Raw genomic sequence first — 26,697 nt, 5'->3', positions numbered from 1 at the left:
CGCTTTATTACTTCTGAATTGCTAAAAAATGAATTGAATCTTCAAATAGCTAGTGGACAAGTTATTCCTCTGGACTCATCTAAGAATTTGAATGCAGTACCTGGTGTTCTTGGCAACATGATCCTAGATGAGATGCCCCTCATTGGATCAATTGACTAAGGTGCTGTCTAGTTCCCATGAGTGTGATAAAGTATCGGGTAGTGAACCTTGTAATACAAGGGAGGAAGTTAATATGATTGGGCTTGAGGGAAAGTCTGAAACACTACATGGTGCAAGGATTAATAGGAAATACCCGTTAGGGTTGATGGCACAAATTCCTCCGCTTAGAATGTTGGCTTCCGACGATTTTGATGGTATTTCATTGGCATGTAAGGATAATTATAGAATTATTTGTAAGCTCCCATCTGTCCGCATTTTGAAATTCATATGGGCTTTTAAATAGTTACTGGAATTGGGTTTCAAGTTGCATACTTTTGGAGAGGAAAAAAATAGCGCTTGAATTCTTGCACTTTTCACTGCCCGATAAAAATAAATACCACAGAATTATCCTCTAACTTGAGAAAAGGTATCAATACAGATGAAAATGTAAATGTCAATCAATTGCACTTGCAATTAATAAGGAACTTGCTTGGGTGGAACCAATGCTAAAAGCACTCCTCACTCCCAAACAAAATTCTATTCAAAACTAGCTGAAAACTAGCCATGTGCTAGCCATTTACTCATGGAATTCGTGTGGTTTTCGTAACATCCTGACTTGGTTTTCCTCATTCCATCTTTGCCAAACTCCCCACATCATATTAATACAAGAAACAATGAAAATGAGTGAATTGATGCTTAATGGTTATAATACAGTTTGTGCATATGCAACTAAGGTGATTGAGGGTAGACCTGTGGGAGGACTTGCTATTGTCATCAACAATAACCTAGAGCGTGAATCTGTGTTAATGTATGCCTCTGAATACGTACTTGCAGTAGCTGTAATGTTAAAGTGATGTAAAGATAAACCAATGTTGTTTGTTAATATATATTGGAATCCCCTAAAAATTGAAATTGATATGAAATTGATTTTTGTCTTGAAATTGGAGGAGCACATGCTAAATATTCTGATATAAATAATCATGGGGGAGGGATTTCAATTCGTATTGTTGTATGCGATCAGGGAATGAGGTAGAAAATTAGATGGGAGTGTCCCTTCAAGCATTGCAAACAGGAAAGAAATGGGTGCAATTTGTCGAGGACTGGGGTTTGAGTTTTGTCAATTTCTCTGAAATCTCAAGCAAAAGGTCTTGGTCTCGGGGTTCGCTGATTGATTTTTTTTCTGTATCTCCCAAACATTGGTAAGCATTGCAAAACATGGGATTGTGAATAGTGATTATGCGCCCATTGAACTACTAATATGTAGACAATGTTCTTTTTATCCAGTTGATAAGTATTTACAAATAGATCTTTGAGATTGAATCCTGCAGTATGCCAGAAATTAGTGAAACGGGTATATTTAAAGTTAAGAGTCAGATGAGGAGTTTTCAAGGCAGGAGATTAACTTATATAAGAGTGAGGAAGTAATTTCAAAAATGGTGAAGAAAACTCTAGATGAACTCATAAAAAGGCAGAAACTTTGGTTGCAACCAAAGAAACATGGTTTCGATCTAGAGGTGGCACTGATTAAACGACAGAAAAAGAGAGAGATAAGGAAATGATCTTACATGAAGTTGAGTGAAACGGATTATGAAAAGAAAAAAAAAGTTTCCTACAGGTCTATAAAAATAAAATAAAAGGGTTTAAGATTACAGCACATATCAAAGAAAACCAAGCGATTATTAGTGCCCTATGTAAAAATGATACTAGATGAATCTGGGCAAGTATTCGACAAGCGTATATTTCTAGGTGTGAACAGCCAGCCAATATTATTCCAGCTGAAGCTTGGGAAAAATACATCAGTGTGAAATATACACTGCCTGAACGATTTATGAAAATTATCTATACGCCATAAATAAAACAGGGTCATGTGAGCAAAAGAGGATATAGTGTAGGCCATTGGTAAGTTATCAAATTCAAAGGCAGCGGGCCCTGATGGCATCCTGCTATGTGTGTATAAAGCAGACCCATTGTTATGGGCGGGTATTTTAAAAATCAAGTATGACTTGATTTTCCAAACCCGCACGATTCCAGCATCATGGGTTACCTCGATTATACCAGTATTTAAAAAAAGGTGGCCTATGTAATCTGGCAAATTATAGACCTATATCATTAATGGATACATCAGCAAAAGTTTTTGCTATACTTTTCTTGTATGAATTGGAGAATTATATCGAACTTCATGATTTATATTCAAAGTGCCAAACTGGTTTTAGGAGAGGGATGGGAAACTGCGCTAAACGCGTCAATACTATCCCATATATTAGCTGAAAAAATCAGCTAATATATTCCGGGCACTTCTGAGAAGTGCCCGGAAGTGCCCTGTTTGCCTGGAGATTATCTGGAAGCGTCCTTTCAAGTCGTATCCTGTGGACCTTGTGGACATTTGTGGACCTTTTTTTGCTAGTTGCTTTGGTTGAGCAATATTCACCACTTCTGAAGCTATATTAGGTACATTTAAGTACATTTAAACAATTTATTTTCTTATTTTTTTCTTTTAGTAACAAGCCCCGCCCACCTTTCAAGCAACTTCCTTAAATAGGCACGGCCGCGTGCACCAACAAGTGCCCGGAAGTGCCCTGTTTGCCTGTTAGCTGGGAGTAGGGGGCGAGGGCGGTGTTACTTTCTACCTTTTTTTAATGAAATCCTCCGTTTGACTCGGAATTCTGTAGTGCTGAAGAAGAATTGTGAAACCTTGTTTATTATATCTCAACCGGCAAATGAGGTAACCTGTGTGGGCCACCTCCTATTGTGGATGAGGACAGCGGTTGTATTTAATTTAGGAGATTCCTATTGTCTCGTATGAGATTTATGATTAGTTTATCCTCCAATAGTACCTTATAAAGGCACCGGGAGTGTGGAATAAAATGCAACCATTAAGTAGGAAAGTATTTCCCTCTGAAGCGCGCTGTGCTATTTCTTTCCTTGCACGGAGGGAAACTTTAACACTGTAGTTACAACTTGGCGGCGAAAGTGTTGCTCTATGTATCGTGTTGAGAGGAGGGGTTTTCTAAACCTTGCTGTCAAAAATCCTGTGTAGAAAGTGTGGCTCTTCACTGACCGCTATGTGCTCCTTTGACTGGGAGTGAAGTTAACCCATAAACCAGCCGATATAGATTATGTGCTGTATAGTTTCTCTCCTTAATAAACACCCCTTGCTACATTAGGTGCATGTGGAGTGAAACTAAAACAATTCATCCAAAAGAACCTGCTCCGAAATGTCACCTTTATGACACACTCGTGAGCTCTAGGTAGTAGCGTAGCACCCCATTTCCTTGTGCGACCTCCGAATTAGTGTATCTACCAGGAAATATAGCCCCTCTGAGCACGCAGTTCAGTTATGGGGCGGTGAGTGTGCTGTTGATAGTACTAAATTTGGGAGGACTTAACATCTACATACACAAGGGAATATTTTCACCAAATGGATGGAAGGGGAAAAGGTGCATGTACAATCATCTGTACCACTTATTAGGTGTAAATGGCCTCTAACTAATTAAGGAATTCAATATAATAGTGGCATAAAGACAACGTATACAAGATTGGCTGTGCTGCCTACGCCGGAGTATGGTAGCAACCTTAAGAAGTGGTAAGCTACCAGCTAAAAATAAATTGGAAAAAAAAACATTCTAATCGCAAGTGGGACCTTTGTTTTTCCAAACATCAAAAGCTCACAAGTGGTACATCTGCACCCCATGAACATGGATGTAAAAGATCCCAAGGATCAGCTGGGGGAGGGGATATCCGAAAAATGAGAATCGAGAGGTATTGACTTTCCCCCTCTCCCAAATGTATTGGGAGAACTAGTAAAGGATCCATGCAAGCACCTCCCCGAGGAGCACACGCAAAAAAGTTACCTAAGTGTGCAAGACATAATAATAAGGCCCTCAACCTTAAATATGGATGATACCTTGCACTCCACTCAGCAGCTGGACACGTCCTTATTGGCCCCTGCAGTATCTGCGTAGTTGGATAGAAGGGTTAGACTTTCTACAGGACCATCAACCACGGTAAGGACTAGGGGTGGAGGGCTTGATAACGTGCACCTCCACAATCCCAGTATTGGAAGAATGGAGGAGCATGTTTCAGCCTCAACATCTCGACCCCTCACAGATGGTATGGGGGAATTGAGGGGTATGTTTGGAAGTGCGAACCCGGGAGACACAAGGCCAGATCTTCATAAATGCTCTAGTCCAACCACCCTTATTCCTCCTCAGAGTCACGAATATGAGGAACCCGCCCCTATTTATGCAAGCGAGGAGTCCAATACCGAAGAGACTGTCCACGTTAGAATCCTTTACGGTCCTAACCAGGATTCTCAATCTCCTGGACAAGGGGCACGAAAGGACCCATGGACAGATTCAGGAACTGCGATTCATGATGGGAGTGTGCTTGGAAAAAGTAAGCAGGCTGGAAGGGTTTGTACCCACCTTAAACATCTACAAAAAAGACATTCTATCGCAAACACCCAAGGAAACTAAGTTGAGGAATAGTATAGGCTCCCAAACGAGGGATGAAGATAGAGAGAATAAGAACATGGCAATGGATAAGAGCAGACATTTCGGGGTCTCTATTGAACAGTCTTGCGAGATTATTGTACCCAGCAAGACCAAAAATTAGCAAGTGTTTTACTGAAGAGGTGAAGGAATTGAAGAAGTTTATATTAATCAACTCGGAGAAGATTAAAAAATGTGGAAAATCAGAGAGTAATGGAGTACGAAATTAGAGACAGTAAAGAAACTAATTCCCCGGAACAAATTATTGGAAGTAAATCTGACAGTCCATCTATTTTATTGAAGGTGACAGAGGAGGAGGCTATGCAGAAACAGGTATTGAAGCAAACACAAGATATTGATCGTAATCAGGAGGAAGATCCACCCTTTGTCCATGTTATTTCTCGTAGAGAAAAGAAAATGAGGGCAAGGGCCATTAAAAGAAGAGCCAAGAGTGAGAGGGGGGTTAACATAGGACCAACTAAGAAACCACAAAATCAACCTTCCATAAAAATAAATAACACAAATACGAACATTAAAGATAGCTGTAGTTTATCAGGTGAGGGTGGAATATTAGGCTTCACCCAACTTAATTAAGAAAGTAAGCTAGCTTTGGAGGTAAAGGAAGAGTTAGGTAGACAGGATTTGGGGAGAGAGGGAGTCTCTACTCAGACAGTCGAAAGTGAACAGAAGGCATACAGGACTGAATATGGTGTAGCCCAGAATACCCTATCTGAAGCCATGAACCATAAGGGGAAAATAGTCATAATGAAACAAAAAAATAAAAAAATAGAAACAAATAGGAAGAAAAAAGAAGATCCAAAAAGGCTGAATGACAGTATACTAGAAGGGGGTAAAGAGGTATAGAGTATTCAACAGTTCTTTAGTACAAAAATAAAGGAAAAGACTTACAGAAAAGGAGTTGGAGACCGGAAAGGAAAAGGAAATGCATCATGCTGCCGCCAAGGCACTGGATACCTTCATTAGTCCGATACAGCAGGAGGGGACGGGAATAGTGGGGGGGAATGAAATTATGGAATCCAACGATAGTGAGCTACCCATTATTCCCAGTGAAGACATAAAAAAATTGGTACAGGAAGCACTCCTCAAAATTCTCCAACAGTCATCCAAGCTTGGTCCATCCCTTGGTCCATCCCTCCTCTCACCAATAGTGCATTTAGATTGTAAATCTGTGGAGGGAGTACAGAGGAGGAACTCCCCAAAAATGTTGACAGAAATTAAATAAGATTCTAGCCAACAGGGACCAAACGATCAATCACACGAAGACAGGTCAAACACCTGTGTGCCCAATTTAAAACATGGATGTCTCTCCACAAATGCCTCGGCTAATCTTATTGATACGAGCGAGGAAGGCTGTGTGGAGGGACCCTCGATAAATCGAATACAATATGTGGCTAAGGAATTTGAAGAGCGTATAGGAGAGAAATTTGAATTATGGAACTTCGAGAAGGTACTTGAAAAAGGAAGAGAGTTCAATCAAGGGTGGGATGTGAAGTTTGAGACTCGAGGTGGTAGGGAGTGGGAATCTGATGGGCAATCAAAACTGGAGGAGCAAGACCCAATGTTTTAAATGCTGGGCAGGAGGATTGGAGAGAATGGAGGGAACCGAAATATGTAGATGACCCTAGTGTCATATTGAAATTTGTATTAACAATGGGAGGTCCGCCCTCACTAAACTGAGTAGGGATTCTCTCCTTGTTTAACGAGATTCCTTGTCTCTCATTGATCTCTTCAGGGGATATTAAGCTTATCGACTACATTCACCCCACGAGATATGTTTGTATGAGGATTGTGTTTTATTCAAGAGCAACGTATGAACTTGTACTCACAGAAGGAGTGGCTTTGCAAAGATTTGGTTAGGACATTGTAAATTTTAGTCAAGGTGCGGGTAAACAACTGGGAGCGGAATGGATTGGTTATCCCAGTAAGCCAGAAGGGAATAATATACACAAGGAGGTTATAACACAAACATTGAGAAACAGCTCAATGATGTGACCGAGCTTAGATCACTGGCACAATCCTTGAGAGAATCAATAGCCAAGATCCAAGGTCTGAAAGACTCTACCTAGAGCATTGCGAAGCATAATTTTCTATCATGGAACTCTAGGCGGTCATGTCCCTTACTGCACTCCGTCAACACTTGTTCAGAGCTTTTGAAATACTCCTTTTTGTGTATCCAAGAAACTTCGGCAACAACCGCTCATAAAAGTGGGCTGGAAGCATGCCTGGATTCACCTGTTAATCATAAACATATACTGGCAACCAGACTGTGATCTAAAGATGCATATTGATTCAATTGACTTAATGATTTAGGAATGCCAGGATATGAATAATGATTTGTATATTATGTGTGGGGACTTCAACTCAGAAATCTGTGTGGAAGAAGAACGGTATGGAGGAAGGGTTGGTTGGACGGGGAATGATTGGGGGGACATGGAAACACCTCCAGGGGTTGCAATGGGCACAATTTATAGGTGGTTGGGGGCTGCAATGTGTAAACAATTTGATGGAGGATATAACGTACAAATTCACTTGGTCAAATGGCAAATGGAGCTTCACAATTGATTACATTTTTGTGTGTACCAAGTTCTTTTCGCTCGTACATGAGTTTGACGTACTGGAGAGTGACCATAAAATGATAAAAATGGTAATATCGATAGAGGTGGATAGGGTTGAGGCACTTAATTATGACATGCCGTTGTCTCTTAATGCCCAACAGAATAGAATCATGTGGCATAAAACAAATATTAATAAAGTCAATATGCATTTTCAGGAAGACTTTCATTGTAGTACATACAGCCAAAAAAAAATGTTATATGCCCACAATTCTTTTGGGGTCTACATAGAGTCTGTTGTCACTGGTAAAGTGGGAATAAATAAAAAAAAATATATACAAATAGGAAAGAGCCCCACAAGCACGCCTTTTCAGATGAAATGAAAACCCTTAAGAATAAACAGTCGTGAAATACGTAGGTTCATAAGTCGTTACACATATTCCCCGTTAAAAAACAAATGGAAGAGGAAAGTAAGGTACCTACGCGCCAAACTGTACCAGGGGGACGCCGAAGACATGTTTGTATCTCTTCGTGATGTTAACACACGTAGATTCTGGGCACTGGTGAATAAGGGACAGCTAACGCAAATGAAAGCCCAAACTGTGTGCGTAAATTCGGAGAAATGGGAAGGACACTTTAGTACATTGTATTCCCCGTCGATTGTGGCCTGGAATCCTTCATCGCACATTGTAAATGCCTTATGGAATATTTCTTTTGGGGTTAAAGATATTGAACGTATCATTGGTAAATGCTCCTCCTCGCGGGCCCCCGGCCCAAATTTGCTCTGTAACAGCGTTATGAAGGGAAATGTAAATATATGGGCAAAAATGTGATTCCTCTTATTTAAAGACGTTCTGCACACAAAGACCATTCCTATAAGTTGGAGAATGTCGTATATTGTACCAATTTATAAAAAAGGGGATAGGGCGTTTCCATCTACTTATAGACCTATTGCCCTTTTGGATGTTGATTCCAAAATGTTTGCAGGTCTCGTTCTAGACCACCTTCGGAGCTGGATGGATAAGTTCAATATTCTGTCGCAAAACCAGATTGGGTTTAGGAAAATTGTAGGCACAGACGCAGGAGGTCTTTTAATAAACATCCTGCAAAATGCAGCATGGACCCCAGGTAATCCACCCATTTACGTTGCGTCAATTTTTCTTACTGCTGCTTTTGATCTTGTGGATAGATCAATTCTGTAGTCCAAACTTGAGAATTTAGGAATGCCATTACCCTTGCTGTCGATCATGTATTACATGCATGAAGATTCTAGACTAAAAGTGAGACTTAACGTGGAGGGGGCTTTATCCCAGGAAATCAGGGTCAAAAACTGCCTAAAGTAAGGCTGTATCTAGGCACCAACCATTTTTAATCTGTACTTCTCTGATCTGGGCCAGAGTTTAATACATCTTTTAGTTAACTCACCGAAGATTGAGGGTACTAAGACTTTGTGGACTGCGTATGCAGAAGACGTGACCCTGTACGATTATACACCAATTGGACTTCAGCGTCTCCTATCGGCTTTTAAAGAATATATTCTTGTAAATGCGCTAAAAATAAACTACTCAAAAACGGTTGTAGTTTGTCTATCTCATAAGAAAAAACAAAAAGGTTTCTCCTGGTTTCCCAGGTACTTCCCACAAGTACAGCCATAAAATACCTTGGGTATCCAGTGTTCGGGGACAAGAAAAAAGTGAATTTTCGTAACTTATTGGATGCGAAGGTATGATATGATATGGTATTTATAACGCGCCTATACACAAGTGTTTCAAGGCGCGAAAAGGCAAGGGAGGGGGAACAAAGGGAGGACAGACAACGATCTTACTAGGCCCAATGTCATTCAGATTGCGCACATGCATGGGAGGGGTGAAAGGGAAAAGTGCAAGGGGGAGGAGAGAGGGGAAGTGCAGTACATAGGATAGTAGAAAAACTAGATAGTAACAGCCAGAAGGCGCCAAGTGCAGATAAGTGCTGGTAGGGGACTGTAGGGCTACAGAAAACAATTTGTTATGAACTCGGCCTGCATTCACTGAGGAGCGTTTTAGAATGGCGCAGAATGGCCCTTTACAGGAAATTGCTAACTAGCAATGAATTCACACTATATGACATTATGGGGAAGGGCATCAGGAGTGGTGCTCCAACATTGAAATATCTGAGGGACATGATGGAGGAAGATAATGTCATATTGGATCTACTGGGTGTACCTAGAGATATGTCAATTAGCAACCCAATGAAAGTGAAAATATTACTGTCACACGCGGATTGGAACCTTACGGTACACGAGGTTAAGAAGACCCGCCTATATAATCATATTGTAAATGACAGTAAAAAGATGGAGGAGCCTGCATCATATTTAATTAAATTCCCAGATAGGGAATGGAGCCAGGACTTCATGAGATTGGGAACGGGTGAAATACAAGATATCAGAAATAGTGAGGCCAGGGGGCATTCCTTCTGCAAGTTTTGCAAGCAAAAGGGAAATTGTGAGACACTGGTGCACTTGTTGACCCAATGTGACGGACTAAGGAAGGAACGTATCAGTCACTTTCGTTGTTACGTACCCAATACTGAGTGTGTAGATTTAGAGCTTTTGTGGCAGGACATGTTGCATGGTAAAAGAGTAAATTTACAGATCGCAATAGTAAGATTTTTGAAAAATGTGCTGATGTTTATGAAATTGTGTTAAAGAAACCAGAGATAGTTCCAAATAACGTATTAGCATTGTATTGACATTATATCAATTCCTAAAAAGTAAACCGTGTTTTTATGATGAATTATAACCAAAATTTTAATGTATTGTCGGGAAAGTAAATTGGTGTATATGTGGACATCTGTTATTATGGGTATCTTATTGGATCTAATTGTAAACTGTATTTTATTACTATTAGCCGTACGGGCTTTTTTAGAAGATGTGAGCTTTTAGTGATTTTTATGGAAACCTGTACATGAATTCGGTAAACTAAATAGTTTTAATTGTTTTTGTAAAGTTATGAAATTTTCCTTGTTAGGATCAATCCTGTTTGTCTAAAATCTGTTGTTTCTTTAGACATTTAAATTCAAAAATTCTGTTTTGTAAAAGTTACTTTGTAACTATAAATAAATAAAAAATATTAGCTGAAACAAAACATAAAGGTGCATGCCATGTATAGATTTGTCTAATGCCTTTGACACAGTAGTGCGTAATATATTGTGGGAGAAGATAGCATCCTTTGGAATATCTAGGCTTTTAATTTACTGGCTTACTCAGCTCCACACAAACACTGCCTATAGGATTAGATTGACAGCAGAGGTGGCAATGACAAAGCTATATTTACGGAATTGGGATTGAAACAAGGTTGTAACTTGGCTGCCGCCTTGTTCAATCTTTACTTGTCTAATTTGGAAAATATTTGGTACGATGCAAGGGTATTTCCAGCTCACCTTGGTACTTTGAGGCTTCATTTTTTGGCATTTGCTGATATAATCCTATTTGATCTCACTCCAGCAGGTCTGCAAACTAAAATGCTGTTATTTGAAAATTTTGCCCATGCACATAACTTACAACCTAACGCAAATAAAACAATGATGGTATTTAATGCAGGCAAGAAATTGAAACAATATAGATGGAAATTGAACAACATCTATTTAACCCCCTCAGTGGAGACGATATAGATAGGATATTTTGTCACTAATGCAGCTTCAATTAGTCTATGGTATGAAAGACAAACTCAAAGCTCGACCCCTTCTCAGCCAAATTAAGCCAATATTTGGCAAGTATTGTAAATTCTCTCTCCGCCCTCTGCTTGAGTTTCTGAATTTGAAAGTAAAGCCTGTGGATTTTATATACTCTTGATATGTGTGTCCATGATATGAGTACACAACTTGATATTCTGCAGGGAAGATTAATGAAATTTGGATTCTATGACAAGACCTGAGGCGAGCATTATGCTTCATCTTTTTAATCACTGCTCAACAGCAATTCAAAACTTTACTCTTAAACGTTTTTTTTTAAATTTCATTTTTTAACAATGTAAGACCAATTGGCTTAAAAACAAAAAATGACAAACATGGTGATTCTGAACTGCATATCCCAAGAGTCTTAGAGGCTCTGTAGTCCCTAGCCTCAGTTCAGTCCTCCAATGAGGGCCCTCTGGTAAGTATAAGTCCCAAAGTCTTTAGGTACTTTCCTCTTCTTTTTTTGCTGATCTTGACAGCTAAGTACCCATTTATGAATCTATAAACATTGCGCATGTAATGTATTGTGAAACGCATATATGTGATCCTAAGTATGAGTGAAGTAATATTTGTGGTAACACCAGGATAATATCAGTGTACGCATAATATTGGAAGCGCAAGATTTTGGCTTTTATTGTATTTCGTTGCAGCCGCATATCGTTCGAGTACTATGATTAACCTCAAAGGATTGTGACAGGCCCGCCAGTGAACTTGCTCGCGTCGGGGTGGTCATTTCTCCTCTGAGCAGATTCTTACAGACCGACGCGTACCGCTCTAGCGCGGTGCGCATTTGTTTTAGTCAGAACGTATTATGGGTGTTCCGCGCATGCGCGGCGAGCGTCTCTCCTCCTCCAACGTTCCCTTTTCGAATCGAACGACCGCAAGCAGCTCTGTGTATCCCAAATCTCCATCACTCGTCGGCAAAGCGGGAAGTGAATTACAGAGGCATTTAAAAGAAACTAAAAAAAGATAACATACATTTAAAGAATAGCACTATTTTCACTGCCCCAGCAGCAGACAAGTCAATTGAGGACCTACATAGTGCAGAGTCACAGCCCCCACAGGGAGTTCAGCATGGCCTGTGACAGAGGGGAAGAGTACTGGGAGGAGTACAGTGACCAAGAGCAGGAGCTGCAGGAGGAGGAAGCAGACCTCTCCCAAAGCTTTAAAAGGGTTTTGGGAGACTCCCTAGTCAGAGCAGTAGCCCAGGGAGTCCAGCCTATACAGGACAGGCTACAGGTCCTGGAAAATATTTTGGGCACTAGAGCTGGCACATTACAGGATCCAGGAGAGGGGACCTCCACCACCAAGCCTCTGCAAGAATCACATAGGGGGTTGTAAAGCAGCCCGGAAGAGGAAGCACTCCTCTACCCCCCCCGGACTCAGATATGGGGAAGAGAGAGAAGCCCCAGGAGGCAGCAGATGCCTTTGATAGGCTCAAGGACGCTTTCCTAGCAAAATCAGCAGTGCCCTGCCTCGTACCTCCTACCCCAGGGGTTAAAAACATAGGGGACATACCTTCATCCTCAGAGGAGTATGACCAAGAAGAGCAGGAGGAGGATGAAGGAAGTCTGTCAAGAGGAGGTAGTTCTGGAGATCGATATGGACGGATGCGTTCCTGCAGTATTGGGGACACCACATCCATTACGCTTTCCCCCCCTTCGCTATGCTGCCCAGAGCGCTAGCGAAGGTGCGCAGAGACAAGGCCAGATTGGTGATCATAACTCCGGAGTAGAGGTCTCAAGCCTGGTTTCCGATTCTGATGGAACTTTCCACGGATTTCCCTCAGAGGATATCACACCAAGAGGATCTCCTCGTAGATCCACCGGGAGCACCACATCTGTTGATTCAGGATCAGACCCCAGAAGAGGCTACAGAGCTCATCAGAGTATCATGGGCTCCCTCGACAATCAGGAGCTATAATTCCGCTTGGCAAGCCTGTGAATTATGGTGCAGGGGGAGCAGTATTTCTCCCATTTCAGCTCCTATAGCTCAAGTTATAAACTTTCTAGCATCCGTTATCGCAGATGGGAAAGCATACAGAACAGTAGGTGTATATCATCTCATGAGCAGCCGAGATGGCTGACCTGTAGACGGAGTATCAGCAGGAGAACAACCAGCAGTGGTGAGACTCCTCAAAGGTATTAAAGTAAGCAAGCCTCCACTACCCAAGTACTCAGTCCTGTGGGACGTCACGAAAGTACTACGTCTGTTTCAGCAGTGGCCAAGAAACAATCTCTTATCAGGGAAACAACTGTCTGGAAAATTGGCCACCTTATTGTGTCTAGAATCTTGTAGATGAATTTCAGATGTGAAGGCCCTCGAGAAAGATCAGAAGATTTTCTATCCAGAAGGATTAGCGTTCAATATAGCGCAGCAAACTAAGACCAACTCCAGAATAATTACATATCCATATTTTCCAAATAACAGCAGCCTCTGCGTAGCGCAATGCATAAAGTATATGAAGCGGTTACAGCAGATACAAGACCAATGGGGGGTAACTCAACTGCTTATCGCGCACAGGAAGCCTTATAATGCAGTAGCCCAAGCTACAATAACGAGATGGGTAAAAGAGATTATGGAATTGGCAGGAATAGACATTTCTGTGTTTGGAGCTCATTCGCCCAGAGGGGCTATGGCTTCCGGAGCTTTTGCAGCTGGAGTTCCGCTGCAGATCATGAAGGCAGCCGATTGGTCCAGTGACTCCGTATTCAGGACTTTCTATTTCAAGCCAGTAGCGAACATCGCAGTAGCGGTAATGCAAAGCTTTGAACAAGCATAACACTCGCCTCCGGTCTTGTCATAGAATAAAGATTGCACATGCGCTAAGCGCAGGAAGTCTTGATTCTATTAAAGACACGGAGGCGAGCATTATCCCTCCCTACAGTATTCAGTGATGTAAATAATGTTGTACTGCATTATTGTGATTAAGATTTTGAGAGGAATTCCCAACCCTAATGATTATGATTTCTCTCTGACCATAGGAGAGGAGCAGAAGAGTAATCGGGAATGATGGAAAGTCAAAGAGACTATGCCACGCAGAGTAGCAGAAAGATTACAAGTTGTTTAAAGTTGGATATGTTAGACATTTGCAGGAGTTAAGCAGCGAGAGAATAAAAAAGAAAGTACCTAAAGACATTGGGACTTATACTTACCAGAGGGCCCTCATTGGAGGACTGAACTGAGGCTAGGGACTACAGAGCCTCTAAGGCTCTTGGGATATGCAGTTTAGATTCACCATGTTTTTGTCATTTTTTGTTTTTAAGCCAGTTGGGCTTACCTTGTTAAAAAAAAACAAAAAAAAAAAACAGTTAAGAGTAAAGTTTTGAATTGCTGTTGAGCAGTGAATAAAGAAGAAAGCATAATGCTCGCCTCCGTGTCTTTAATAGAATCAATACTTCCTGCGCTTAGCGCATGGGCAATCTTTATTGGCGTCACTATCATGTAGTAAATGGCGCTCACTTTCCAATTATGCGAAAATGTTAGACCCTCCCAAGAACTCTTTATATCAGGATTATAAAAATATAATTTTATCTGATTGTACCAACTCAGTAATGAACTATATGAAAATGCAACTTCTATTGAAATAACTAGGAGTCCAACCTGAAGACCTATGCCTTAGACCTGCATATGTAAAGAAAAAAATATTTGAGTGGGATTCGATATGCATGGTGGAGGCAACTGCTAGCTATTCGAGCTATATGGAATATGCACATTTTACTAAAAAAAGGGAGATTACCGGTACGTATATTGCAATGTTCCCATGTCATATTGCGCAGAGTTATTATCTACGGTTCAAACTGAATCAATTTCCAACAAGGGAAAGGACAAAGCACTGGGGAAATGAACCGTGTAAGATCGTTGAGACAAAATGTTGTTTTCCATTGTGTAACAAACAAGTTGAAACTCTAATTCTTGAATGTGGACATTTTAAAGTTGAAAGAACCAAAATCCTGATGAAGTTTGTAAATGCTGATTTTGAGAATGCAAATGAATTTCTTTGGAATAGGATGATGACTGGTAGATTCAAGCCTTTAACCTTCGCATTGGTTAGACTATTCAAAATTGTCAACTTTGAATTAGGATTGTTTAGTTGAAAGAGGGATAAGGAATTATAAACAGTATGGTATGGTAGCATATGAATTATGTACAAATTACAAAAGCCATAGTGTATGAAATGTGATGATCAAAATTCTATTTAAAGTTAAAGTAATGATTGCACATTTGCATAGAATGTTTTTAGATCAGATTTGTTGTTTATAAAATATTTTATGATTATGTTTTACATTTTGTAAAGGCTTCCTGTAAACCACATACAGTACAAAAAATAAAAAATCCCCCCCCAAAAAACATAATCAGACTTTGGGTACTGGAGAGAAGTTTATGAACTGTCCGATTCCAGAACAAACCTGGGTTGATTTCTATGAGCAGAAATATTAATTACCGCATAAGTTTAGCGGCAGAGGGGGCAATGAACTAGGACTAGAGGAGGGGGTATTTGTCTGTGGGATGGTGAGGACATCTTGTGGGCTATCTGTAAACTTAAAACTCTCCCGTGCCCAGGGTCCTGATGGTATTGATATGATATGGCATTTATAACGCGTCTATACACACGTGTTTCAAGGCGCGACGAGGCAGGGGAGGAGGAAACAGAGGGAAGACAGAAACAATTATCTTAATGGGCCAGGTAACATTGAGATCACACAAGTGCAGGGGAAGGGGAAAAGTGCACAGGGGAGGGGGAGGGAGCAGTGCAGTTCATGGGAACGACAGTAAAAAAAAATAGAATAAATAATGCAATAAGTGAAAAATGCGTCCAGTTGGTGAAAAGTGCAAGACATCAGGAGTCAAGTGCTGGTAGGGAACTGTAGGGATACAGACTACAGTCCCCAGGTGCGAGGGTTGCCAGGGAGGCAATGCAGGGGTGTAACTGGCAGGGCAGGAAACCTGGGCCCAAGGTCAGTGTTGCCAGGTGACCAGTGTAGATTCAGTATCAGCCAGGAGTACAGCAGGGGAGAGGAGGAGAGAAAGCAGTAGCAAAGAGGAAGGTTTTGAGGTGCTTCCGGAACCGGAGATGGTTCTCATCAAGTTTCAGTGAGGCAGGGAGGCTGTTCCATAGGGAGGCCCCAGACGAAGAGAGATCTACTACCAACTTGTTTCTTGGAGAAGCGACTGACCCTGAGGGAGTTGGAGGCAGATGAGCTAAGAGCTCGAGAAGGAAGATATTTAGGAAGAGAGAGATTTGAGGGTATTGAGGCCCCAGAAGGCCTTGTGGACAATGAACTTAATCCTCGCAGCCACTGGGAGCCAGTGTAGTGATGTCAGTCCTGGATAGATACGATCCCTGGGCTTGAGGCCAAGGACAAGTTTTGCAGTCCTGTTATGGATGAGTTGCAGATGGCGGAAAGTTGAAGCAGGCAGATTTATAAAGAAGATGTTGCAGTATTCCAGCCTAGACAGAACCAGAGCTCTGCATGCAGTGAGCTTCTTGGGGAAGGAGAGAAAAGGAAGAATAACTATTCCACCCATTGTTCTGAAAGAATGTCCGCAGACCTGGGCAGCTTTATTGAAACCAATGTTTGACCAGATTTTCCTGACACATTCCATTCCAGATTTCCAGATTTTTGGACCAATCTATCATTTTACCCATCCTGAAGAAAGGGGACGTGTTAAATACAAACTACAGGCCGCTCGCCTTGATTGATGCGATTAGCAATGTTTTTGCTAACCTTCTTTTGAGGGACCTAAGCTTGGTAGTTAAAAAGCATAACCTATTAAGTCAATTTCAGGTTGGATTTAGTCCAGAATTGGGGACTCGTCTTAATGCTATGATTCTGGCCCATTTGGGACATCAAGTGCACCATACACAGGCTGGGGATGTATTCATGGCGTCTCTTGATATGATCAGTGCCTTCGATGAAGTCATCGGATCAAGGCTTTGGCAGAAACTTCTGGAGATGAATGTGCCTGGAAAGCTGGTTCAGCTCCTGGCCCTTCTACTTACTAACACGTCCATTTGCATACGCTTGACCAAGGATGGCTTCCTTTAATGAGCTATATGAACGTTAGTAGGGGTGAAACAGGGATGCACCCTAGCTCCCATTCTTTTTAATCTGTATGTGTGCGATGTAGGACCATCCATTGCACTGGCAAGGCTAGGCAACATCAAGCCGGATTGGATGGCCTTTGCCAATTTTATTCTTTTTGACAGAACCGCTAGAGGTCTGAGATGCAAATTGAATCTTTTTTACGACTATGCTTTGGCCACAATTTATTACCCAATGCCACCAAATTTAAAGTCTTGGTGTTCTCTAGGCGTAATACAATTAAAATTAGTACCTGGGTTATGGGTGAAGAAAAGGTTGAGCAAGTACTAGCTGTGACCTACTTGGGGTACAAGCTCACAAATAAGGTCTCTATGGAAGCCTGGAAAACTAGCCTCTAGGAGAAGGCGTCAAACTTGGTTTCCCAGTTTATATTTCTACAAAACAGAATGTGTACATTTTCCTTGCTCCCTCTAAGGTGCCAGTAACTTGCCAAATTCAAACCTATAATCCTTTATGGTCTCGGCATGTCACTATATGAGTTGGGAACTCTACTCAATTGCAGCCAAGGTAAACTCTGGAAAGAGGTACTGAATTTGTCTATGGCAGTCCCCAATTCTGTCATTAGAGATGAATTGTGGCTAATTTGCCTGAAGGCTCAGCATATGTGGAGACAACTATCCACATTTAGGAAAATTCTTGAGCCTCCTGCTAATTCTTTATACGAGGCGTTACATGTGGTGATGGAGGTTGAGTCTGTTATTTCTCTAAATCATTTCACAAGGATGATGGAGGTACTGGACTCACTGGGCTCATCTGCGCTTGATTTGATACAACGTCCGTGGGGGTCAAGTCTCCTCTTTTGAGGGCTGACTGGGTCGAAACACTGGACTGTGTATCATTTTATGCAACATATGTAGAATATACAAGGTTTAAACACTCCTGAAAAGGCCTCCCACTCTATATCTAAAGTTTTCTGTGTGAGGAAATAACGCACAACCTATTTGCGTTTTAGACTCAACCAGTTTCATACTGCTGAGAGGATAAAACACTGGGAAGAGTAAACTACAGGCCTACGTAAAAACCCTGATTGTAGATTTTGTGGTAGTAAGGATGCATATGAAACTCAAACATCTGGTGATTGCATGTCCCTATTTTGTAAACAAGCTGACTTTATGCTTTAAAGAACTGGGTGGTGACACTACAGAGGTGTTTAGGAACTTGTTTTGGTGTCGACTTATGTGGGGTACTAATGATTCTCTTATTTTGGCTTTGAATAATTTTTTAAATTTTGTTTCAAATGAATTGGATATAAAGAATGAAATAAGCAATGTATGATTTGGTGACCAGCAGAGAATGTAATGTGATAGGTTTTTAGGTTTAGTTTCCGAATATGTGGATGTTTTAACATTTTCATTTTTTTCTATATGTGAATTTTACTATGTTGTGTACGGTTTTCTGTAAACCAGAAACGCAACAATAAAATAAAAACATCAAAAATGTCACCAGGCCTTATCATTCAGTTTCACTGTATTCACTATGTCAAATATCTTTTAAACATACCTTTTTGTCTCCCACCTGTACATGCTTAAAAAAGCATTTAACATGCTATAAAATAGTGGCAAGAGCCCAAACTACAAACAAAATAAACGTTCCCGGACCTTTCACCAGCCGGGTAGTACATTGCGCTGGCAGGCCTGCCAACACAAATTACAGGCCTGGTAACTTATCGTTTTGAAAATGAAGATCTGCATGCACTTAGAATAAAGAGTTACAAATGTTGGTAAAATGGCGATGGTCTGCAATGTAGCGAACATGCTTACAGCTTGCAGGTATTTTATTCCAATGTAGCTAGAAGCAGCGCAATCTGTGTGTACAAGTACAACACTCAAAGGTATCCCCTTGCATATTGTGGGGCAAAGTCTAGAACCGAAAATAGTACATACTCACACATTCTACTGCTACATTATAATATTGTATCATACTGCTACATTATAATATTGCAGATATTGCAGATACCGCAAGCTGCCATGTTTAAACAACTTTTTCTTGCTTGTGCAAGGTGAGGCTTTATGCTTTACTAAGCATGCCTTTGCGTTATGGATCTTAGCATAGTGTGTAGCTGTGCTCGCCTTCACATCTCTCGCTTCGGATGGGTTTCCTTTTTGGCATATGTAAGCGTGTTTTAGGCTCCCGCTTTCTTAGGAAAAGCAGCTTTAATAGATGGAAGTCATCATACTGCAAGCTTGCTCGTGTGTGAACTTTTGAGGAGTATATGCATCTACACTAAATGTATCACTTTATGCTGTTCTTCCTGAGAACACTGCATTACATGTAAAAGCGCAGCTGGTATCATAGACTTGGATAGAGGAGCTTTGTTCCCTGCTTGTAATAGTGACTGGGCCTCCCCTTCCATTGAAATAAATGTGTTGCTTTGGGTATAAGAGAACGGTGCGTGGAGGGGGGGGGGTTCTTACCTGCGTCTATGTCTTGTACGGTCGTTGCTTTGTTTTGTCCTGTTGCTTGCTCTTTACTAATACATTGTTCACCAATGCACCAGACTAGTCAATGGTCATTTCTTTTCCACAAGTTGCATAACTGTTCGCCTAGATGCACAATCATCTCAATTTAACTTTGTTGGCTACAGTATGGTGAGGGTCAGAATTTCAGCCTGTGCTCAGATATGCAAGACCCACCAAAGATGTGGAAAAGAGGAAAGTACAAATATCTACACGCACAGTGGCATTACAAGTCCTAGGTATTGTAGCTTCCTACTGCCTCCAGAACGTCTTTCACTGTTTACTAGCTTACTGTTTTTCGCCCCACAAAGCTACTCACTTGGTGCCAAGCAAGGTGTTGCAGTATCACAGGTTGTGGTGCCCCTCCCCAAAGAACTTGCTTGTTGGTACATCTCCCTGCTCAATACTCACTTGTTGTCGTCGAAGTGATGCTGAGATGCAGGGTTTGCACACATGGTGGAATTCACTTTGCTCCTCTCACTGATGATACGGGGTTTGCTGTCAAAGCAGACCTGAAAAAAAGACAAATTATCAAAGCCCAGACACATGACAAAGCAGAGCTCAGTCAAACAACCATCACAGCAAAAACAGAAAATATCACAGATGAGACAAATGACCGATCACAGTGAAGAAAACCAATCGCAGCCCAGACAGAAAGACAACTAGAGACAAGATAATTAACCAATAGCAGCGGAAACAATCACCCGATCACAATCCATCCAAAAGATTTAAGCTCAGACCTAATTAATCCCAATCAAACCTAGCCCCATCCGAAAAAAGCTCCCTGTTATTCTGCACAGTGATGTCCCACATCTCCCCTCTCCTGCCACCCTCACCGCACACAATCTACAAACTTCGTATTTATTGAATTTCTAAAGCGCCTTCATCAAGGCGATGTTTAATAATTAATGCGATCGAACATTTTTACATAAAATAATGTTAAAGGAAAGCAAGAGATAAAGGAAGGAAAGACAAAAAGAACAAGAAATCTATTAGAAGTATACAAATAAAAACAAACCTGTATCACAGTTAAGCAAACAGACAACATATAATCAAACCCAAAGGGTACTGAAAGTCCAATAGAGAAAGTCATGTGTCCTGGAAAGTACATATTTAAGGGAAAAGTCAATGTTAAAAACATTATTGCCCATGGCAATGAGAAGAATCTAGGCTCCTGTCCACAGGGAAACGTCCTAGAGGGAAGGAAAAAAGGAGTAAGCCAATAAAAGATAAATGTTTATGCCTCAACAGAGGTCCAAATTAGAAGACCTCCAACTTTCCAGCTCCATCCAAAGCACCAGAATGCTGTGTGAAGGAGCCACCAAGTCAATTGCCGAAAGTCAGTCCACTGCCAATACCAAGTCTGTACATATTCTGCGCCATGTAATGCTGCGCTGGCTGCAGACATGTCTCCGGTTACGGCCTGACTTCCCGCTCGACCTGACTTTAGTTCACTCTTCTGGTCCTCGTCATGAGGATCCTCCATCATCCGAACTTCGGGTACTATCCGAATGTTCACTGGTGGCTCTGCAGCCAACTTCAATTGTTACCCAACATCTGTAAAGCGTTGTGCTGTCATGTGGGTATGCCAGAGCTATAGAAATACTCCTAATAAAAGGAACCAGACACGTTATCACACCACAGACAGACAACCAGATGCAGGCCAAGATGGGAATCCAATCACAATACAGAGACAATTTCTACCTAGATAATGGCTAACAAGTGTCAAGTCAGAATTACATTTTTGGTGTTCGTTTTTCTAATTTGCATAGTTCTGTGTGACCAATATGAGGATGTTGTCCCTTCTCCTCTAGGGGGAGACCTTTCCCATGGGGCCAAAGCAGTTGCGTCCACAGTACAATAATCTCCCTTGCAGTGGTGCTCCAATGGAGGATCAAATGGAGGAGGAACCGCCTGATGGGATTAGGGATGACCATGTGTGAGAACACGGTATACCCCAGCGTTAGTACACCTAAACCCTTCTCCAATATTCAGTTCTCCCTCCCTTTTTTTAATAAAGCCAATATCTGTTATTGTCAAGTTACTCCACCTAATATCCTTGACAAGATTCAAACATTACAAAATGCAAAGTATATTACATCTGACTCTATGACACCGAACTGGGAAGATGACAACAGGAGTCCAAGGATCACTATGGAGAAGCAAAGTAAGTGCTCTAGCTTCTCAGTGAACACGCGTGGCCCAAAACAACTCCCTTTTCCAACGCAGGAGTTTAAACATCCCACAGCTGAGATACACAGAGAGAACAATCCTCTAAGGAGGAAACCGGTGAGTCAGGCAGAGACAAGAGGGATGAGAGTCAGCAGAGAAGGAGAACATCAGTGAGGTCCCAGAAGCAAGGACTGCTTGCAGTGCTACGTGTGGATTCTCTGTGCATCCAGAGCACCTGCGAACCATCCTGGAGAGAGGAAGAACCGCTGGGAAGAAGCAGACATCAGCGAAACCGCTGCCAACTTCGAGGAAGCACTGAATACGATCCTCCAGAGACACATGAGCCTCTCAGGAAACAATGCGCAAGTGATGCTGAAGGTCCAAGGGAGCAAGGGGGTGAAGGCAGAAGGCATATTAAGAGTGCCTGGGACCCTGGGAACGAAGCACAAGTCTGGGAGACTCAACCATATGAGAAACAGAAGCAAACCCGAATTAACAAGTTACTTCTTGCCTTGTAACGTTCTTTCGATGGGATGTTCCTCTGACTTATTCCTTATCTTGACAGATTGCATCCCAGCTTGCTGGCCTCGGAGGGCGAGTCAACGTCCCTCGAGGTGGTGTCGTGCATATAAATAGACTCGTGCAGCGACCGTTGCTCAGTTCCGTTTTGAAGCTTGAAATTTAGCTGTGCATGAATTGGTTATTGAACTTGAAGGAGCGTAAACTGCAATTACAAGGGAAGTTTTACTGCGGGGATGGATGGGAGGGGCGATAAGGAATACGTCGGAGGAACATCCCATCGAAAGAACGTTACAAGGAAGGATGTAACTTGTTCTTCGAAGGGATTGTGTCCTCCGACATATTCCTTATCTTGATAGACTCCCATAGCAGTAGTGTGAAAGAGGAGGTGGGAGTAAAAATTGAATATTTCCCTTTAAGAATGAACAGAATTTAACACAGCTTTGCCAAATCTTGTCTCCTGCCTAGAGGAGGAATCCAGACTGTAGAATTTTGTAAAAGTATGAGCGGACGACCATCTGGCAGCCGCACATATGTCCTGAATCGGAACCCCTCTTTGGAGAGCCGAAGAGGCTGCGATACCCCTGGTTGAAGGAGCCCTAAGATGTTGAGGGGGCTCTTTCCCTGCCAATTTGTAGCATTCTAGAATGGCTAAAATAATCCATCTTGAATTGGTCTGTTTTGTGATTGGCAATCATAATTTGTGTCCTGCATAGCCTACAAATAGTTGGTCTGCTCGTCTAATCCTAGCAAGTCTGTTGATATAAAAAGTCAAGGCACGCCTTGGATCCAGCCTATGTAGCCTCTCTTCCTCTTTCCCTGGGTGGGGAGTAGGATAGAATGAAGGTAAGGTTATTTTCTGAGTGATGTGGAATTCAGAGACCACCTTTGGGAGGAAATTAGGCTTCACTTGTAAGACAACTTTGTCTTTGTGAAAAATTCTATGAGGAGGTTTGCAAGAAAGAGCTTGTAATTCACTCACTCTTCTGGCAGATGTTAGAGCCACTAGGAAGACTGTTTTAAGGGTGAGAAATCTTAATGAACAAGAATGGAGTGGTTCAAAAGGAGTACCCATCAGAAAATGTAAGACTGGATTTAAGTCCCACAAGGGAACTTGGAACGGCTTTGGCGAATAGACATTAGTTAACCCCTTCAGAAACTGGATTACTAGGGGCAATTTGAAATATGATGGCTCCTCCGCAGTGCGCTTAAAGATTGACAGTGCTGCGAGGTAGCCCTTGATCGTACCAACTTGAAGACCTGAATTCGCCAAATAGAGCAAGAAAGATAACACCATTGGTGTACTGCATGAAAAGGGTTCGATATTCTTTTCTCTACACCAGCTGCAAAATCTGTTCCAACGGCAGCGGTATAAAGTCTTTGTTGCTAGTCTTCTAGCTAAAAGCAACACGTCCATGATGTCATCCGGGAGGTCCCAATCCTTGTATCTCAACCTTTCAGAAACCAGGCATGAAGGTTGAGGGTTCTGATGTCTGGATGGAGAACCTGACCTCCCTTCTGCGAGAGAAGGTCCTCTCTTTGCGGAAGACGAATTGGAGGGCAGATGGACATGTCCAGAAGGTCTGGGTACCACGTTCTCCCGGCCCAATCCGGGGCAATTAGGATCATGGCTTTCCAGAACCTTCTCAACCTCCTGATCATTTGAGGAATGACGGGGACTGGAGGAAACGCATACAGAAGAACAAGTTACTTACCTGGTAACATTCTTTCGATGGGATGGTCCGACGACGTATTCCATATCTATGACAGTTATCATCACAGCTGTGCTGCTTCGGAAAATCTTTCTGCGTCCTGCGTTGAGGACGTCGATACGCTGTCCTCGAGGGCCTTCCGTCGAGCTGACGTCACATGATGTTATAAGTAGGATGCACGATGCCCGTAGCCTCCATTGTAGTTTTTTCCCAGAGCGTGTGGCACCAATCTTCTGCCAGTATAACCACAGAAATCCGTGCGGAAACGTAAGCTGCAATCGCATAAGAAATACTCTAGTGGGGTAGGCAGGGAGGGAGCGATATGGAATACGTCGTCGAACCATCCCATCGAAAGAACGTTACCAGGTAAGATAGTAACTTGTTCTTCAAGGGGATTGGGTCCTCCGACGTATTCCATATCTATGACAGACTCCCAAAGCAGTACCGACGTCAGGAGGTGAGAAAGGAATTTAGAATATAGAAATTTAGAATGCCCAATCAAATTGCAGAGTAAAGGACCGCCTTGCCAAAGCCCAGATCCTGCCCATGGATGGAATCTAGGGAGTAGTGACGTACAAAAGTATGGACCGAAGCCCTAGTGGCTGCTTCTCAGATGTTACAAATAGGAACACCCCTCTGCAGGGCAGTAGATGCAGCCATACCCCTAGTAGAATGGGCCCGTAAACCTACCGGAGGGTGCTTGCCCGCCAAGCGCTAACATTCACAAATCCATCTAGGCAAAGTCTGCTTAGTAACAGCTTGTCCCAAACGCCTTCCAGCGTAACCTATAAAGAGCTGATCGTCCACTCTGACCCAGGACATGCGTGAAATGTAGAAACTTAAAGCTCTCCTATGATCCAACCTATGGAGCCTCTCCTCGTCCTTACCAGGATGCAGAGGAGGATAGAATGCTGGAAGAATGACCTCCTGGCTTAAATTAAATTCCGATACCACTTTCGGAAGAAAGGAAGGACGAACTCTAAGGACAACCCTGTCCTTATGAAACACAGTGAAGGGTGGCTTAACTGAAAGTGCCTGTAATTCACTCACTCTGCGAGCTAAAACAACTAAAAATACAGTTTCAAGGGTCAACAGTATCAAAGGACAAGAATGTAAAGGCTCAAATGGAGCACCCATTAGAAACTTGAGAACAAGGTTCAGATCCCAACCGGACACCTGGAAAGGTGACGGAGGGAACACATTAGTGAGCCCTTTCAGAAACTGAGAAATTAAAGGAATCTTGAAATAAGAACAGTCCTCACACGAGCGCTTAAATATAGACAGCGCCGCCAGGTAACCTTTAATGGTACCCACTTGCAGGCCCCTGTGGGCCAAAGACAGCAAAAAAGACAGAACTACAGGAATGTCATATGAAAAAGGATCGACATTATTAACCCTGCACCAGTCACAGAACTTTCTCCAACGGCAACAGTACAGGGACTTTGTTGCCGGTCATCTGGCCGAAAGCAACACCTACATCATGTCTTCAGGGAGGTCCGAATCCTTATACCTCAACCTTTCAGAAGCCAAGCGTGAAGGTTGAGGGATCTGACCTCTGGAAGGAAAACCTGACCCCCCTCCCGTGAGAGCAGATCGTCTCCGTAGGGAAGACGACGTGGAGGGCAGATGGACAAGTCGAGAAGGTCCGAGTACCACGTCCTCCGGGCCCATGCCGGAGCAATGAGGATCATCCGGGAACCAAACCTCTGTAACCTCCGCAGCACTTGCGGGATGACGGGGACTGGAGGAAACGTGTACAGCAGTGGGAAGGACCACTTCACCACGAACGCGTCTCCTAAAGCTCCTTTTGGAGGAAATTCCAGCGAGCAGAAACTTTCGCCCTTCCGGTTGACACTGGAGGCGATGAGATCAACTTGAGGGGTCCCCCAAAGGGCGAAGATCTCCAGGAGAATCTCCTGAGCCAACTCCCACTCGTGAGAGATTGCGCTCTGCCTGCTCAGAGCGTCTGCCATCTTGTTTTCGACTCCGGCCAGATGAGCTGCCGAGATCGAAATGTCCTGCTGGATGGCCCAGAACCAGAGCTGCATCGCCTCCCTGCACAGAGGAAGTGACCCTGCCCCCCCAGCCTTTTTGTTGAGGTAGTGCATGGCCACTGTGTTGTCCATCAGAATCAGGACATTCTTTCCTCGCACAGTCGGCAGAAAAGCCTGACGGCCGTCAGCTCATACAGCTTGATATGGAGTCTGGACTCCGACAGAGACCAACGACTGCTGACTGTCAACTTGTTGTCATGAACTCCCCATCCCGTGAGGGATGCGTCCGTCACGATCTTCACCTCCGGCTAGGGTAGCCAAAATGGAGCCCCCCTTATCAGATTGCCTTCGTCGGCCCACCACAGAAGGTCCCGGGCGACCGAGGGCAGCACCTGAACGGGGTCCGACATCCTGCCGGAGGACTGCGACCACTGCATCTTGAGAGCCCACTGCAAAGATCTCATCCGCAGTCGAGCCTCTGGCACCAGAAGAATGCAGGATGCCATGAGGCCGAGCAACCTCAAGAACTCGAACGCCGGGAGACTCTGGGCATGTCGAAACTTGTGTACCATCTGCTGAATGTGAAGAGCCCTCACCTGGGGAGGAAAACACTGCCCCAGGGAAGTGTCGAGCACTGCTCCGATGTACTGGAGCCGCTCAGTTGGCGTCAAGTGGGACTTATTTAAGTTGAGGGACATGCCCAGCTTGTGAAGGGAGTGGCAGGTGACGGACAGATCCAGGACTTGCTCGGGAGAGCGTGCCCTGATCAACCAATCATCCAGGTAGGGGTAGACGTGAATCTCCCCTTTCCTGAGATACGCT

At 42.8% G+C, this 26,697-nt stretch overlaps 1 protein-coding gene across 3 annotated transcripts in view; it reads right to left on the bottom strand.

Moving 5' to 3' along the window:
- ZC3H7B (zinc finger CCCH-type containing 7B) overlaps window positions 1-26,697 on the bottom strand; it is a 1,285,355-nt gene that overhangs the window by 523,056 nt on the left and 735,602 nt on the right. For all 3 annotated transcript variants that reach the window (XM_069652753.1, XM_069652751.1, XM_069652754.1), the window contains exon 17: window positions 19,890-19,990. In XM_069652753.1, coding sequence (XP_069508854.1) covers window positions 19,890-19,990 — 101 coding nt within the window. The remainder of the gene's footprint in view (window positions 1-19,889; window positions 19,991-26,697) is intronic.

Source organism: Ambystoma mexicanum, chromosome 3p, assembly GCF_040938575.1.
Source record: "Ambystoma mexicanum isolate Mex_15411 chromosome 3p, UKY_AmexF1_1, whole genome shotgun sequence".
NCBI lineage: Eukaryota > Metazoa > Chordata > Amphibia > Caudata > Ambystomatidae > Ambystoma > Ambystoma mexicanum.
This window is presented reverse-complemented; position numbering and strand designations above follow the sequence as displayed.